Source organism: Scyliorhinus canicula, chromosome 7 (genome assembly GCF_902713615.1).
Source record: "Scyliorhinus canicula chromosome 7, sScyCan1.1, whole genome shotgun sequence".
In the NCBI taxonomy this organism is placed as follows: Eukaryota; Metazoa; Chordata; class Chondrichthyes; order Carcharhiniformes; family Scyliorhinidae; genus Scyliorhinus; species Scyliorhinus canicula.
Window position 1 is genome coordinate 131630618 of NC_052152.1, and position 14662 is coordinate 131645279.

A 14662-nucleotide genomic window follows, 5' to 3' on the forward strand; every position below is an offset into this window, starting at 1 on the left:
CAGTTTGCTTACATGGCCTTAGTGAAAGACTCAAAAGCAGCAGTCAAGGAGCGACACAAGGAGCTGAAGCAGGTGAAGAAAGCACAGAGGAGGAAAGAAAAAATGGAGCATTCCCAACAAGGTAATCTTTCGAGAGGAAATCTTCTGTATCTCTGGAGCCCTGAGGGGTAGTGAGCACTGTTTAGTTAATAGGGAGCAAATACAGCATAATTCTGGCAGATATCATCACTTAGTGTGCATACGTCCAGAGTGTCAGCTGTTGGAGGAGACCAGAGGGTAATGTGTGCATTGTCACTGATAATGTATCCCTTAAATCAATTGGGCTCGCAATATTAGATGTCAGAGTTCGCAGGGCTTTTAAGTTAACAGAAATTCAAAGCACACTCAACAACAGTATTTAGGATAAAGAGTGTTGAGGTGGTGGATTCCGATGTGTTATAATTCCAAGTTCAGTATGAATGCTACAGACCTTTGAAGCTGAAATCTCATTTTTAACACCCACTTTTTCCACCTTTCTTACCCCCTTGTGTGCATCAATCTACATGTCACCGCGTTAAATAATATAGTGTCACCTCAGGTAAATATTAACTTCATGTAAGGTCATTATTAAGGAGCTGCTTCTCTTCTTCCTTTTAATGAACGTGTTTTTCCACAGATCATTACAACTCCCCAACTCTTATTCAGAATTTCCCACTTGCTGCTCTTTCCTGCTCAGCTTAGTAAAGTTTTTAATTATAATTTCCTACCATTCCAGACCAACCTGGGGGTGGGGTTACTGGGTTACGGGGATAGGTTAGGGGTGTGAGCCTAGGTAGGGTGCTCTTTCGGAGGGTTGGTGCAGACTTGATGGGCCAAATGGCCTCCTTCTGCACTGTAAGGATTCTATGAATCTCTTGCTTCTGAAAAGAATGATGTATTCACAAATGTTCCCTTCAGCCTGTCAGCTGAATTACATTTATCTGTGGTGTGCCCTGGAATGTATCTAATCAGTTTCATGACCAAAATTGTTGGTTGCACTGAGGCCAATCTTAAATTTAACGGCTCTGTGATCACTGTGTCTAAATCGGCTTATATGGTCTTTAGTGAAAGCTAAAGGTCACTAACACTATAGTGTCAACTGTGTCTCAGTTAGTGTCACACTTATCTCAGAGTCATAGGGCGCGATTCTCCGCTCCCCACGCCGCATGGGAGAATCCCGGGGGGGGGCCCCCGATAAATCTCGCGCCCCCCGCGATCCCCCCCCCCACTCCGGTCGGAAGAATCGACGCTCGCCGTTTTTCCAACCCGGATGGGCCGAGCGGCCTGCCGTTTGAGACGGTTTCACGACGGCGGCAACCACACCTGGTCGCTGCCGTCGTGAAACGGGTGAGATGCCCGTTTGGGGCTTGTGGGGGTAGTACAGGGGAAAGAGCACCACGACTGTGCTCGGGAGGGGACAGGCCCGCGATCGGTGCCCACCGATTGTCGGGCCGGCGTCTCAATCGGACGCACTATTTCCCCTCCGCCGCCCCGCAAGATCAAGCCGCCACGTCTTGCTGGGCGGCTGAGGGGAAAGACGGCCACCGCGCATGCGCGGGTTCGAGCTGTCAGCGTCGTGACGTCAGCCGCGCATGCGCGGGTTGGAGCCGGGCAACCTGCGCATGCGCGGCTGACGTCATTAGGCACGCCTGCCGCGTCATTCTCGGCGCGGCACCCCCGCGACTGAGATTTTCAGAGCGCCGTTCCTAGCCCCCCTGGGAGGGGAGAATAGGGGGCGAGGAGCAGCCTCCGAGGCCGTCGTGAAACTCGGCCGAGTTCACGACAGCCCTCCCGATTTTTCCCGGGAGTGGAGAATTCCGCCCATAAGAATCTGGGTTCAAGTTCCACTCCAGAGTTTGAAAACATGGTAAATCACAGCTGACACTCCGGCGCAATACTGAGAGCACTGCGTTGTTGGACGTACTCTATTTGCCTGTGCCCGGAGATGTAGTTTTGAAGAACCGAGGAGTTCCCATGGTTTCCTGAGCAATACTTAAACTGCAGGCAATATCTCAAAAATGAGATTGTCTGATCTTTGTCACAGCGCTGTTTGTGGGATCTTGCTGTGTGAAAATTGGTGAGGTTTTACTACGTAAAAATACTTAATTGATTGCAGAGTGCTTTGAGACCTACAGTGGTTGTGGGAAGCACTGAAGCACTAAAAGCAAGCCTTTGTCCAATATAAAGTGACTTCAGTAGGAGGAGCAGGGAGGCAGTGGCCTAGTGGTATTACCACAGGACTAATAATCCATGGTAATGCTCTGGGGATCTGGGCTCCAATCCCACCATGGCAGATTGTGCAATTTTTAATAATCTATAATTAAAAGGCTCATTGTGACCATGAAATTGTTGTAAATTTTTATTTATAAAAAAACATGTGGATCACTAACATCATTTAAGGGAGGAAATCTGCCGTCTTACCGGATCTGGCCAACATGTGACTTCAGGCCCACAGAAATGTGATTAAATGCCCTCGGAAATGGTCCTAGTCAACTACTCAGTTCAAGGCCAATTAGGGACGGGCAACAAATGCTGGCCCAGCCAACGACACCTACCTCCCATGAAAGAAAAAAAAATGTATAACATTTGCAGACTTCAGGGCAATCTTTCAATCCTAATTTACATCAGAACTCCCATTCCTAATACAGTGCTGGCTATTTGGTTTCTTAAATTCATTTTTTTACGGGATGTGGGCTTCGCTGGTTCGTCCAGTGTTTGCTGTGCATATCTAATTTCCCTTGAGAAGGTGCTGGTGAACTTTCTTCTTGAACCGCTGCATGTGGTGTAGGTCCACCCACCGCTCTGTGAGGAAGGGAGTTCCAGGATATTGACCAAGTGACACTCAAGGAAAAGCGACATATTTCCAAGTCTGGATGGTGAGTGACTTGGAGGGGAACCTCCAAGGGGTGGTTTTCCCATGTTTCTGCTGCCCTTGTCCTTCTAGATGGTAGTGATCATGGGGTTGGGCTGCCTAATGAACCTTGGTGAGTTCCTACAGTGCGTCATGTAGATGGTACACACGGCTGCTACTGTTCGTTGCTGGTGGAGGGAGTGATCTTTGTGGAAGGAGGAGCAATCAAGCAGGCTGCTATGACCTGGATGGGGTTGAGCTTCTTGAGTGTTGTTGGAGTTGCACTCACCCAGGCAAGTGGAGAGTATTCCATTACACTCCTGACTTGTGCCTTGTAGATGGTGGACAGGCTTTGGGGAGTCAGGAGGTGAGTTACTCACTCCAGGATTCCTAGCCTCTGACCTGCTTTTGTAGCTACAGTATTTATATGGCTAGTCCGTTCATTTTCTTGTCATTGGTGTGGCATGAATGTTACTTAATGCTGTAATAACCAGGAGACCATGCATTAATGTAAATGAGCAAGCATTGCTGCAATGTAACTATATAGGCAATGCAGTAACATAATATACAGAGGTAATGTGATTATAAACAGAAGTGATGCCCTAATGTAAACTGAGGGTGCGATCTAACAGAAATTAAACAGAGTGCCATGTTGAACGTGTTTAGCAGGCTGTTTCCTGGTGCTCGCAGCGCTGAAAAAGGCTCCGCTATCTAACGGGACATTGTTGTATTTCGGAGCCTCAGCAGGGAATGCCGTGCGAAGATCGGAGTTAGTCTCATTTCTTGCACTGTGGGACCCACAATGCCCTGCACTCCTAATAAAGGAGGACACGCCCAGGCCTTATCCCTGGCGAAATCCCACACAAGCACCTTGGCACTGTCAGGATGGATCCCAGGTGGCACTGCCAGCATGGCATGCAAGGGTGCCCAGGTAACATCAGGGGTGCCAGGTTACTCCCCTGACCCCCTGGGTGACCCCACCCATGTTGTTCCGCCCTGGTCCCCGTTTGTGGAGACCAGTGTAAATGGTACCCACTTGTAATCTCTGAGGCAAAGGGATTAGATCCCAATGCCTTGGGAAGATCAGGCGAGTGCATATTAAAGTGAGACTAGCTGCTCACTCTAATATGGGCGGCACGATAGCGCAGTGGTTAGCACTGTTGCTTCACGGCACCAGGTAACCAGATTCGATTCCCCGCTGGGTCACTGTCTATGCAGAGTCTGCACTCTCTCCCTGTGTCTGTGTGGGTTTCCTCCGGGTGCTCCGGTTTCCTCCCTCAAGTCCCAAAAGACGTGTTTGTTAGGTGAATTGGACATTCTGAATTCTCCCTCTGTGTACCCGAACGGGCGCTGTAATGTGGTGACTAGGGGATTTTCACAGTAACTTCATTGCAGGGTTAATGTAAGCCTACTTGTGACAATAATAAAGTCTGAAAGGTCAGTCACGACTCTATGGACCGAATGGCCTCCTGCACCGCAGGGATACTATTTTCCTGTCATTTCATGCCCCGAATTGGGCACGTCGCAGCTGTTAGATCGCGCCCTGTGAATTAAAAATGTTTTACTTTATACGAATGTTCAAAGTAAGAGATTTGATAGAATGATATAAAAGTGTCAGAGGCTGTAAATGTATTTTTGAATTTCAGATTTAAACCGAGTTGATTCCAGTGAAGATGAGTTGGATGCTTTGAGTGCTCAGGAAGGTGACTCTGAGAATCCAGGTCAGTCACACCCACACATCAATTACACATCACACACAGCTTGGAAAAAACATTCTTATTACAGTCAAAAATTCATATTGAAACCTAAAACAAACAGAGCAGACATTAAGCAGCCAGTGGAGATTGTAAATGCTGCTAGTGGCATTAACACTGGTACCCAAGTGAAGTTCAAAGGACAGCCTCTTTACTGGGACCAATATGGGCTGACTCCAACTCTCAGCTCCTAATTAATGGGACTGCAATGGGTAGGTAGCAGTGGAAAAATCCATCCTGCGGTATATGTCGAAAACCTGCAGCGAATAAGGGGAGTTTGGATTATTGACTGGGCGGCACGGTAGCACAGTGGTTAGCACTGTTGCTTCACAGCTCCAGGGTCCCAGGTTCAATTCCTGCCTTGGGTCACTGTCTGTGTGGAGTCTGCATGTTCTCCCCATGTCTGCATCGATTTCCTCCGGGTGCTCCGGTTTCCTCCCACAAGTCCCGAAAGACGTGCTGTTAGGTGAAATGGACATTCTGAATTCTCCCTCCGGGTAACTGAACAGGTGCCGGAATGTGGCAACTAGGGGATTTTCACAATAACTTCAATGCAGGGTTAATGTACGCTTACTTGTGACAATAATAAAGATTATTATTCTTACTATTATTATGAATGTAGAAAATAACATTGCCAGTGTGGAATAGCCTAACTTTATTTTCTATCTCGATGTTGGGCTGTCACCTCATGTGTTACATGGTCTTGACTGTGTAAAATTTAATTGATTCCACAATTCATTTGAAAAATGATTGGATGGTGGGTGGTTACTTTTTTTTACAAATTTGAAGTACCCAATTTTTTTTCCAATTAAGGGGCAATTTAGCGTAGCCAATCCACCTGCACTGCACATCTAATTCGGTTGTGGGGATCAGACCCATACAGACACGGGGAGAATGTGCAAACTCCACACGGACAGTCCCCACTGGGCTGGGATCGAACCCGGGTCCTCAGCTCTGCGCAGCAGTAGTGCTACCCACTGTGCCACCATGCCACCCTAGTGTAGTGATTTACAAGTAGAATAGGATAAATTCCAAAATATTGTTGGGGATCAAAGGCCAGTTGCCATTCATAAACAAAATCAAGAATATCCCTTTTCTATTTGTATAGCTGCCACGGTTCGTCGGTGGTGGGTGATGGTGACAGTGAATGTTTGTTGATGGGTTCCAATCGAGTGGCCATCTTTGTCCTGGATAGTGTTCCTCAGAAACCATTTATGGAACTTTATTGTTACTGGTTTTTTTTGGTTATCAATTGTATAACCATTTTCGTTTTTGATGAAGTTTCATCGGAATTGTTTCATGTGTTTGCTGGCAACATATCAGATTTACTTTTCCTGTGATGTGCTCCCACCTAACTATATTGCATAACTTGGGAGACTTAGGGAAGCCATGTTGGAAAATGGCCGAGTGGGCAAGTTTAAAGTGGTTCTGTCACTTTGTGAAAGAAACATTTTCAATCTGGAAACTGTAACAACCTCAATACAACATATAGTTATGGCTTTGCATAAACAAAATAATTGGTCCTCGAATTCCGAAACGATAGACAGAGCGGAGATCCTCCGTCCAGCGACTCTGGAATCAGGAAATACGATTGGTCGGAGGACCACGCGTGAGATCAAAATTGTTGCCGGCACCGGATGCCAGATGAAATGGCATGCTCTGGTGCCTCGACAGCAGTGTCAGCACATTCTACTCTGCATGTGCAGTAATCACTGTCGGCATATCATTAACGGGCCCGACTCTGTATTCTCCGGGGCTCCCGTAATGCTTCACCTCCGCCAGGAAGATTTACCAACGGTGAGTTTCACTTATGGTTGTAAAAATCAGGAAACAGGTGTCATTGCTGCTGAGGGAGAGAGAGGAGGTAGGATATGTTCCCAGAGGCGCGACCGTAGGCTGCTAGTCCTGCCAGGGCCTTCAAGGCAACCATTTTGCTGTGCACTGACCGCCCATCGTGGACTGTGGTTGCGCAGGGTGACACCGGCTGTATGTCTACACCCACCACCCCACCTTCACCCCATCAAACCCCCTCCCTCCACCCCACCAACCCACTTCCCCAACCACAGCTGGGTATGAACATCCCTGGTAATTGGGGCAGACAAAGGGAAACTACTCTGTCTAAAACCCTGTGTGCAGGCCAGGAAGTGTTGCACTTTAGGGATAGGGGTTGGAGGTTATTGTTTTGTTATTTGTGTATACCGTTTGTAGAACCAATTGTTCACTTCTGCACTACAGTCTGTTCCTGCTGTCTCTCCCATTGGGTTCTACAACAGGGCGGATGTGGAGAGGATGTTTCGTTTTGTCAGATAATCTAAATTTAGGGGTCACTGTTTAAAAATAAAGGGTCGCTCATTTCAGACCAAGATGAGGAGAAATATTTTCTCTCCGAGGATCTGGAACTCTCTTCCTTAAAAGGCAGTGGAAGCCTAGTCTTTGAGTACTTTTAAGGCAAAGCTACATAGATTCTTAATTAACAAGCGGGTGAAAGGTTATCGGGGGTAGGCAGGAATGTGGGGTTGAGATTAAAATCAGATTCACCGTGACCTTATTGAATGGTGGAGCTGGCCCGAGGGGCCGAGTGGCCTACTCCTGTTTCTGATTCATTTGTTCATATGCATTGCTTCTCTACATTCAGTTTGATCTTACCATGTCTGATTATTTTACCAGTCTACATACAGCCTCCTTGAACTCTTTATATTTTGTCTCATTTGAAAACTATGCCCTGTACCCAAATCCGGGTTAGAAATCCAGATCTATCACTGTGAATTTCCCAGTGGCCAAAACTGCCGATGCTGCAATATCGAGTATTCCTTGTTTCTCACACCCAGGTCTGTCTTTTCATTCTGTGCAGATAATTTCATCAAACGAGGAGTCAGCATCCTGACCTTCACCTGGATGTTTGTCCAAGCATTGCTGGATGGGCTGATTGAACTGCTGAGCTCCATCTCCAAGGACTACAGCGATATCTCCACTGTGCTAAGATATGAGAGGTCCATTTTGAAAAGAGAATTAAAACAGGTGTTGTTTCATTCACTTTTAACACATATATCGTAAAGCAACTTGATTCTTCTTAAATTTAAGCTTGTTTACCCTTAATTCAGAAACTTCTGTTTCCAGAACAAGATGATCTACCATTTTGTAAATGTGATTCAAATCAGCGTTTTGGCTCAAATGTTGAGAGCACAAACATTTGATATTTCTTTGGAGCCGGAGCCAATTCAGGAGATCATTGTACTTCGGTGACCGTTTAAACCAGTCTAATCCTTAATTATTTGGAGCCATTCAACTGTAACTTTCTTTTTTTTTATAAATGTTTTTTATTCAGTTTTCATGTTTTATATTGAACAAATTACAAATTGTTAGAGAGAGAGAAAAAAAAAAGAACACGCAAAAATTAACATATATATTTACAGGTAAGCATCATCGTAATAATAACTGTGGCCGCCCCCTTTAGCCGGCATACATATTTTACATTCCCCAATATGGCCTAGGCACATGTTTATTGGCATTTATTTACAGTTTGGTTTTGGGCCTTAGCTAGCCATCAAACCCCCATAACGAACCCGTAGCCCCCCCCCCGGCTACCTTCCCCCGATTCCCGTCCATTTTCCCCTGATTCTTGGCTACCCGACTATTCTTCCTCTTGTACGTTGGCCACAAACAGGTCCCGGAACAATTGCATGAATGGCTCCCACGTTCTGCGGAAGCCGTCGTCTGACCCTCGGATGGCGAATTTGATTTTCTCCATTTGGAGAGATTCCGAGAGGTCGGACAGCCAGTCTGCAGCTCTGGGCGGTGCTGCTGAACGCCAGCCAAACAGGATTCTACGCCGGGCGATCAGGGAGGCAAAGCAAAGGGCGTCCGCCCTCCTCCCCAGGAATAGATCTGGCTGGTCTGAAACCCCGAAGACCGCCACTATCGGGCATGGCTCCATCCTCACCCCCACCACTTTGGACATAGCCTCGAAGAAGGCTGTCCAGTACTCCACAAGTCTGGGGCAAGACCAGAACATGTGGGCGTGGTTGGCCGGGCCCCTTTGGCACCGTTCACATCTGTCCTCCACCTCCGGGAAGAACCTACTCATACGGTTTCTTGTTAAGTGGGCTCTATGTACCACTTTTAGTTGCGTCAGGCTGAGCCTTGCGCACGTGGAGGTGGAGTTGACCCTATGCAGTGCTTCGCTCCAGAGTCCCCACCCTATCTCCATCCCCAGGTCGTCCTCCCATTTCCTTCTTGTTGCGTCCAGTACGGTGTCGTCCCTTTCTACCAGTCGGTCATACATGTCGCTACAGTTCCCTTTCTCTTGGATACTTGCGTCCGGTAGGTCTTCCAGTAGTGTCTGTCGTGGCGGTTGTGGGTACGTCCTTGTCTCCTTTCGTAGGAAGTTTTTGAGCTGCAGGTACCGTAGCTCGTTCCCCCCAGCTAGCCGAAATTTCTCTGTCAGTTCGTCCAGTGTTGCGATCCTGTCGTCTGTGTATAGGTCCCTGACTGTCAGTGTCCCCCCGTCCTGCCTCCATCTTTTGAAGGTGGCGTCAGTCAGTGCTGGTTTGAACCTATGGTTGTTGCAGATGGGAGCCTTGTCCGACATTTTGTTCAGGCCAAATTGCTGCCGCAGTTGGTTCCAGGATTGGAGGGTGGCTGTCACCACTGGGCTGCTGGAGTGTTTTTTGGGTGGGGATGGGAGTGCTGCCGTGGCGAGGGCCCGGAGGGAGGTCCCCATGCAGGAGGCCTCCTCCGCACGCACCCACTCGGCTTCTGGCTCCTGGATCCATCCCCTTACTCGCTCGGCTATTGCCGCCCAGTGGTAGAATTGTAGATTCGGGAGGGCTAGCCCCCCCCCTGGATTTTGTTTTTTGTAGGACCTTCTTTGGGATCCTAGCATTTTTACCCCCCCCCCATACGAACGCCATGATAAGTTTGTCCAGCGCTTTCAAGAAGGCCTTGGAGATGTAGATTGTTTGAGATGGAGATTGTTTGAACGGCAGCCCCCTTAGTGCTGCCCCCCCCCCCCCCCCCCCCCCCCCCCCCCCCCCCCCCCCCCCCCTTGCTGGTGTACTGGGAAGATCTCGCTTTTGCTCATGTTGAGTTTGTAGCCCGAGAAGGCTCCAAACTCTTTCAGGAGCGCGATGATTCCGTCCATGCTGCTTTGTGGGTCCGAGATGTAGAGGAGCAGATCATCTGCATAGAGTGAGACTCTGTGCTCTCTACCTCCCCTTCGGATCCCCCTCCAATTTTTTGCTGCCCTGAGCGCGATTGCTAGCGGTTCGATTGCTAGTGCGAACAGCAGCGGGGACAGTGGGCATCCTTGTCTGGTGCCCCTGTACAGCTGGAAGCATTGGGAGTTGGTATTGTTGGTCCGTACACACGCCATGGGGGCGTTGTATAGGAGCTTTACCCAAGCGGTGAACCCTGTTCCAAGCCCGAACCGCTCCAGTACCTCTATGAGGTATTTCCATTTGAAACCGTAACTTTCTTTGATTGTTCTGTCTTGTGGAATGTTGCATTGTGTCTTGCTGTCAATTTTGTGTTAAATATCACCTGATGTGACTCAGGGGTCTCTGCCGCACTGGCTTGGCAATCTCGGCCGCACTGGCTTGGCAGTCTTGGCCGCACTGGCTTGGCAATCTCGGCCGCACTGGCTTGGCAGTCTCTGTCACACTGGCTTGGCAATCTCGGCCGCACTGGCTTGGCAGTCTCTGTCACACTGGCTTGGCAGTCTCTGTCGCACTGGCTGGGCAGTCTCTGTCACACTGGCTTGGCAGTCTCTGTCGCACTGGCTGGGCAGTCTCTGTCGCACTGGCTGGGCAGTCTCTGTCGCACTGGCTGGGCAGTCTCTGTCGCACTGGCTTGGCAGTCTCTGTCGCACTGGCTTGGCAGTCTCTGTCGCACTGGCTTGGCAGTCTCTGTCGCACTGGCTTGGCAGTGTCTGTCGCACTGGCTGGGCAGTCTCTGCCTCACTGGCTTGGCAGTCTCTGCCGCACTGGCTTGGCAGTCTCTGTCGCACTGGCTTGGCAGTCTCTGTCGCACTGGCTTGGCAGTCTCTGCCTCACTGGCTGGGCAGTCTCTGTCGCACTGGCTTGGCAGTCTCTGCCTCACTGGCTTGGCAGTCTCTGTCGCACTGGCAGGGCAGTCTCTGCCTCACTGGCTTGGCAGTCTCTGTCTCACTGGCTTGGCAGTCTCTGTCTCACTGGCTTGGCAGTTTCGGCCGCACTGGCTTGGCAGTCTCTACCTCACTGGCTTGGCAGTCTCGGCCGCACTGGCTTGGCAGTCTCTGTCACACTGGCTGGGCAGTCTCTGTTGCACTGGCTGGGCAGTTTCTGCCTCACTGGCTTGGCAGTCTGTGTTGCACTGGCTTGGCAGTCTCTGCCGCACTGGCTTGGCAGTCTCTGTCGCACTGGCTGGGCAGTCTCAGCCGCACTGGCTTGGCAGAGTGTCGCACTGGCTTGGCAGTCTCTGTCACACTGGCTTCGTAGTCTCTGTCGCACTTGCTTGGCAGTCTCTGTCGCACTGGCTTGGCAGTCTCTGTCGCACTGGCTGGGCAGTCTCTGCCGCACTGGCTGGGCAGTCTCTGTCGCACTGGCTTGGCGGTCTCGGCCGCACTGGCTTGGCAGTCTCTGTCGCACTGGCTTGGCAGTCTCTGTCGCACTGGCTTGGCAGTCTCTGCCTCACTGGCTTAGCAGTCTCGGCCGCACTGGCTTGGCAGTCTCTGTTGCACTGGCTTGGCAGACTCTGTCGCACTGGCTTGGCAGTCTCTGTCGCACTGGCTTGGCAGTCTCTGCCTCACTGGCTTGGCAGACTCTGTCGCACTGGCTTGGCAGTCTCTGTCGCATTGGCTTGGCAGTCTCTGTCGCACTGGCTGGGCAGTCTCTGCCTCACTGGCTTCGCAGTCTCTGTCGCACTGGCTGGGCAGTCTCTGCCTCACTGGCTTGGCAGTCTCCGCCTCACTGGCTTGGCGGTCTCTGTCGCACTGGCTTGGCAGTCTCTGTCGCACTGGCTTGGCAGTCTCGGCCGCACTGGCTTGGCAGTCTCTGTCGCACTGGCTTGGCAGTCTCTGTCGCACTGGCTTGGCAGTCTCTGTCGCACTGGCTTGGCAGTCTCTGCCGCACTGGCTTGGCAGTCTCTGTCACACTGGCTTGGCAATCTCGGCCGCACTGGCTTGGCAGTCTCTGTCACACTGGCTTGGCAGTCTCTGTCGCACTGGCTGGGCAGTCTCTGTCACACTGGCTTGGCAGTCTCTGTCGCACTGGCTTGGCAGTCTCTGTCGCACTGGCTGGGCAGTCTCTGTCGCACTGGCTGGGCAGTCTCTGTCGCACTGGCTGGGCAGTCTCTGTCGCACTGGCTTGGCAGTCTCTGTCGCACTGGCTTGGCAGTCTCTGTCGCACTGGCTTGGCAGTCTCTGTCGCACTGGCTTGGCAGTGTCTGTCGCACTGGCTGGGCAGTCTCTGCCTCACTGGCTTGGCAGTCTCTGCCGCACTGGCTTGGCAGTCTCTGTCGCACTGGCTTGGCAGTCTCTGTCGCACTGGCTTGGCAGTCTCTGCCTCACTGGCTGGGCAGTCTCTGTCGCACTGGCTTGGCAGTCTCTGCCTCACTGGCTTGGCAGTCTCTGTCGCACTGGCTGGGCAGTCTCTGCCTCACTGGCTTGGCAGTCTCTGTCTCACTGGCTTGGCAGTCTCTGTCTCACTGGCTTGGCAGTTTCGGCCGCACTGGCCTGGCAGTCTCTGCCTCACTGGCTTGGCAGTCTCGGCCGCACTGGCTTGGCAGTCTCTGTCACACTGGCTGGGCAGTCTCTGTTGCACTGGCTGGGCAGTTTCTGCCTCACTGGCTTGGCAGTCTGTGTTGCACTGGCTTGGCAGTCTCTGCCGCACTGGCTTGGCAGTCTCTGTCGCACTGGCTGGGCAGTCTCAGCCGCACTGGCTTGGCAGAGTGTCGCACTGGCTTGGCAGTCTCTGTCACACTGGCTTCGTAGTCTCTGTCGCACTTGCTTGGCAGTCTCTGTCGCACTGGCTGGGCAGTCTCTGTCGCACTGGCTGGGCAGTCTCTGCCGCACTGGCTGGGCAGTCTCTGTCGCACTGGCTTGGCGGTCTCGGCCGCACTGGCTTGGCGGTCTCTGTCGCACTGGCTTGGCAGTCTCTGTCGCACTGGCTTGGCAGTCTCTGCCTCACTGGCTTAGCAGTCTCGGCCGCACTGGCTTGGCAGTCTCTGTTGCACTGGCTTGGCAGACTCTGTCGCACTGGCTTGGCAGTCTCTGTCGCACTGGCTTGGCAGTCTCTGCCTCACTGGCTTGGCAGACTCTGTCGCACTGGCTTGGCAGTCTCTGTCGCATTGGCTTGGCAGTCTCTGTCGCACTGGCTGGGCAGTCTCTGCCTCACTGGCTTCGCAGTCTCTGTCGCACTGGCTGGGCAGTCTCTGCCTCACTGGCTTGGCAGTCTCCGCCTCACTGGCTTGGCGGTCTCTGTCGCACTGGCTTGGCAGTCTCTGTCGCACTGGCTTGGCAGTCTCGGCCGCACTGGCTTGGTAGTCTCTGCCGCACTGGCTTGGCAGTCTCTGTCGCACTGGCTTGGCAGTCTCTGTCGCACTGGCTTGGCAGTCTCTGCCGCACTGGCTGGGCAGTCTCTGCCGCACTGGCTTGGCAGTCTCTGCCGCACTGGCTGGGCAGTCTCTGCCGCACTGGCTTGGCAGTCTCTGTCGCACTGGCTTGGCAGTCTCTGTCGCACTGGCTGGGCAGTCTCTGCCTCACTGGCTGGGTAGTCTCCGCCTCACTGGCTGGGCAGTCTCTGTCGCACTGGCTTGGCAGTCTCTGTCGCACTGGCTTGGCAGTCTCTGTCGCACTGGCTTGGCAATCTCTGTCGCACTGGCTTGACAGTCTCGACCGCACTGGCTTGGCAATCTCTCCCACACTTTCTGCCGAGGATCTCTCAAAAGGTGCAGGTTTTGATGTCTCTGTTTTCTCTGGGTCTTCTGCTTGGCCAGCTGAGCTTTCTGTTTGACCTCGCTTTTTCCAATGCTTTACAAATACTCAGATAGAGCTTCACATATCTAGTCTCCACATTCACCAACAATCTATCACTTGATGCCGAGATCAACACAGGCATCACAAAACCTCAACTGTTATGTCCAATGTGAGTAAGAGAGTATGGAGCAACAGCAACCTGACTGAGAAAACCGTACTGTGAGCCTACCAGGCCTGCGGTCTTGGCGCGCTCCTGAAAAGCGGTGAGACCTGGACAACATATCCCAGGCAGGAGGAAAGGCTGCAGTTTCTGCCTTGATTGTTTGGCCTCGCTTGGAAGGATAGTGTCACCAACATAAGAGGTCCTGGGGCATCCAAAACCCATTGACCTACACTCATTGCAAATCCAGCAATATTTGCGCTGTCTCAGACACGTTCATTGGATGGACGACAGCCTATGCTGACAGCTCTTTTCTAAGGTGAACATGCCTGAGCATCAGACATCTATGAGAAATTTGACCATAACCCCATGAGGCTTATTATTTAGAAGGGCATTGGAAGAAATGAGCAGAAATGGGATTGTAACTACCTAACTGGTCATCGTTGGCAGCCATTGAGTCATACTTAAAAAGTACAGAGAGAATTGTTACAATCCCCCTAGAGACCAATATCTTTGGAAAGGAAATTCAAACTTTCCCTGCATGACAGAAAGGTTCACACAAGATTTCAAGTTTTAAGACTTTTACTGTGACAAAGAAACTAAAAGCAACATGACTAAATGCTATTTCAATAGGTGGGCATTCAATTTTCCAGGAACCAGTCCAAATCTATCCTCAGCTCTTGTTTCCTTTTGCAGCCGTCTTTCTCCTTGAAGGCCCCTGTGCCAACTCAATGGCAAATTATGCCAAACCATACTCGCCACCCACCAACCTTTGCCCATTATACCATCAATGCCAACTTACCCAATAACCATCATGGGTAGACATCAGGACCGATGCTGAGAGGAAATCCAAGTGTCTACTAATGAATTCACTATGTAAAAAACACTAATTGATAAAAATCCAATCACTACATTTAAAGGGCGGGATT

General features: G+C 51.0%; 1 protein-coding gene across 1 annotated transcript in view; it reads left to right on the forward strand.

The window, feature by feature from the left end:
• The window catches only part of LOC119969135 (piezo-type mechanosensitive ion channel component 2-like), a 290064-nt gene that overhangs the window by 195035 nt on the left and 80367 nt on the right, over positions 1–14662 (forward strand). The window contains exons 33-35 of the mRNA XM_038802351.1: positions 4–121; positions 4516–4590; positions 7475–7641. Coding sequence (XP_038658279.1) covers positions 4–121; positions 4516–4590; positions 7475–7641 — 360 coding nt within the window. The remainder of the gene's footprint in view (positions 1–3; positions 122–4515; positions 4591–7474; positions 7642–14662) is intronic.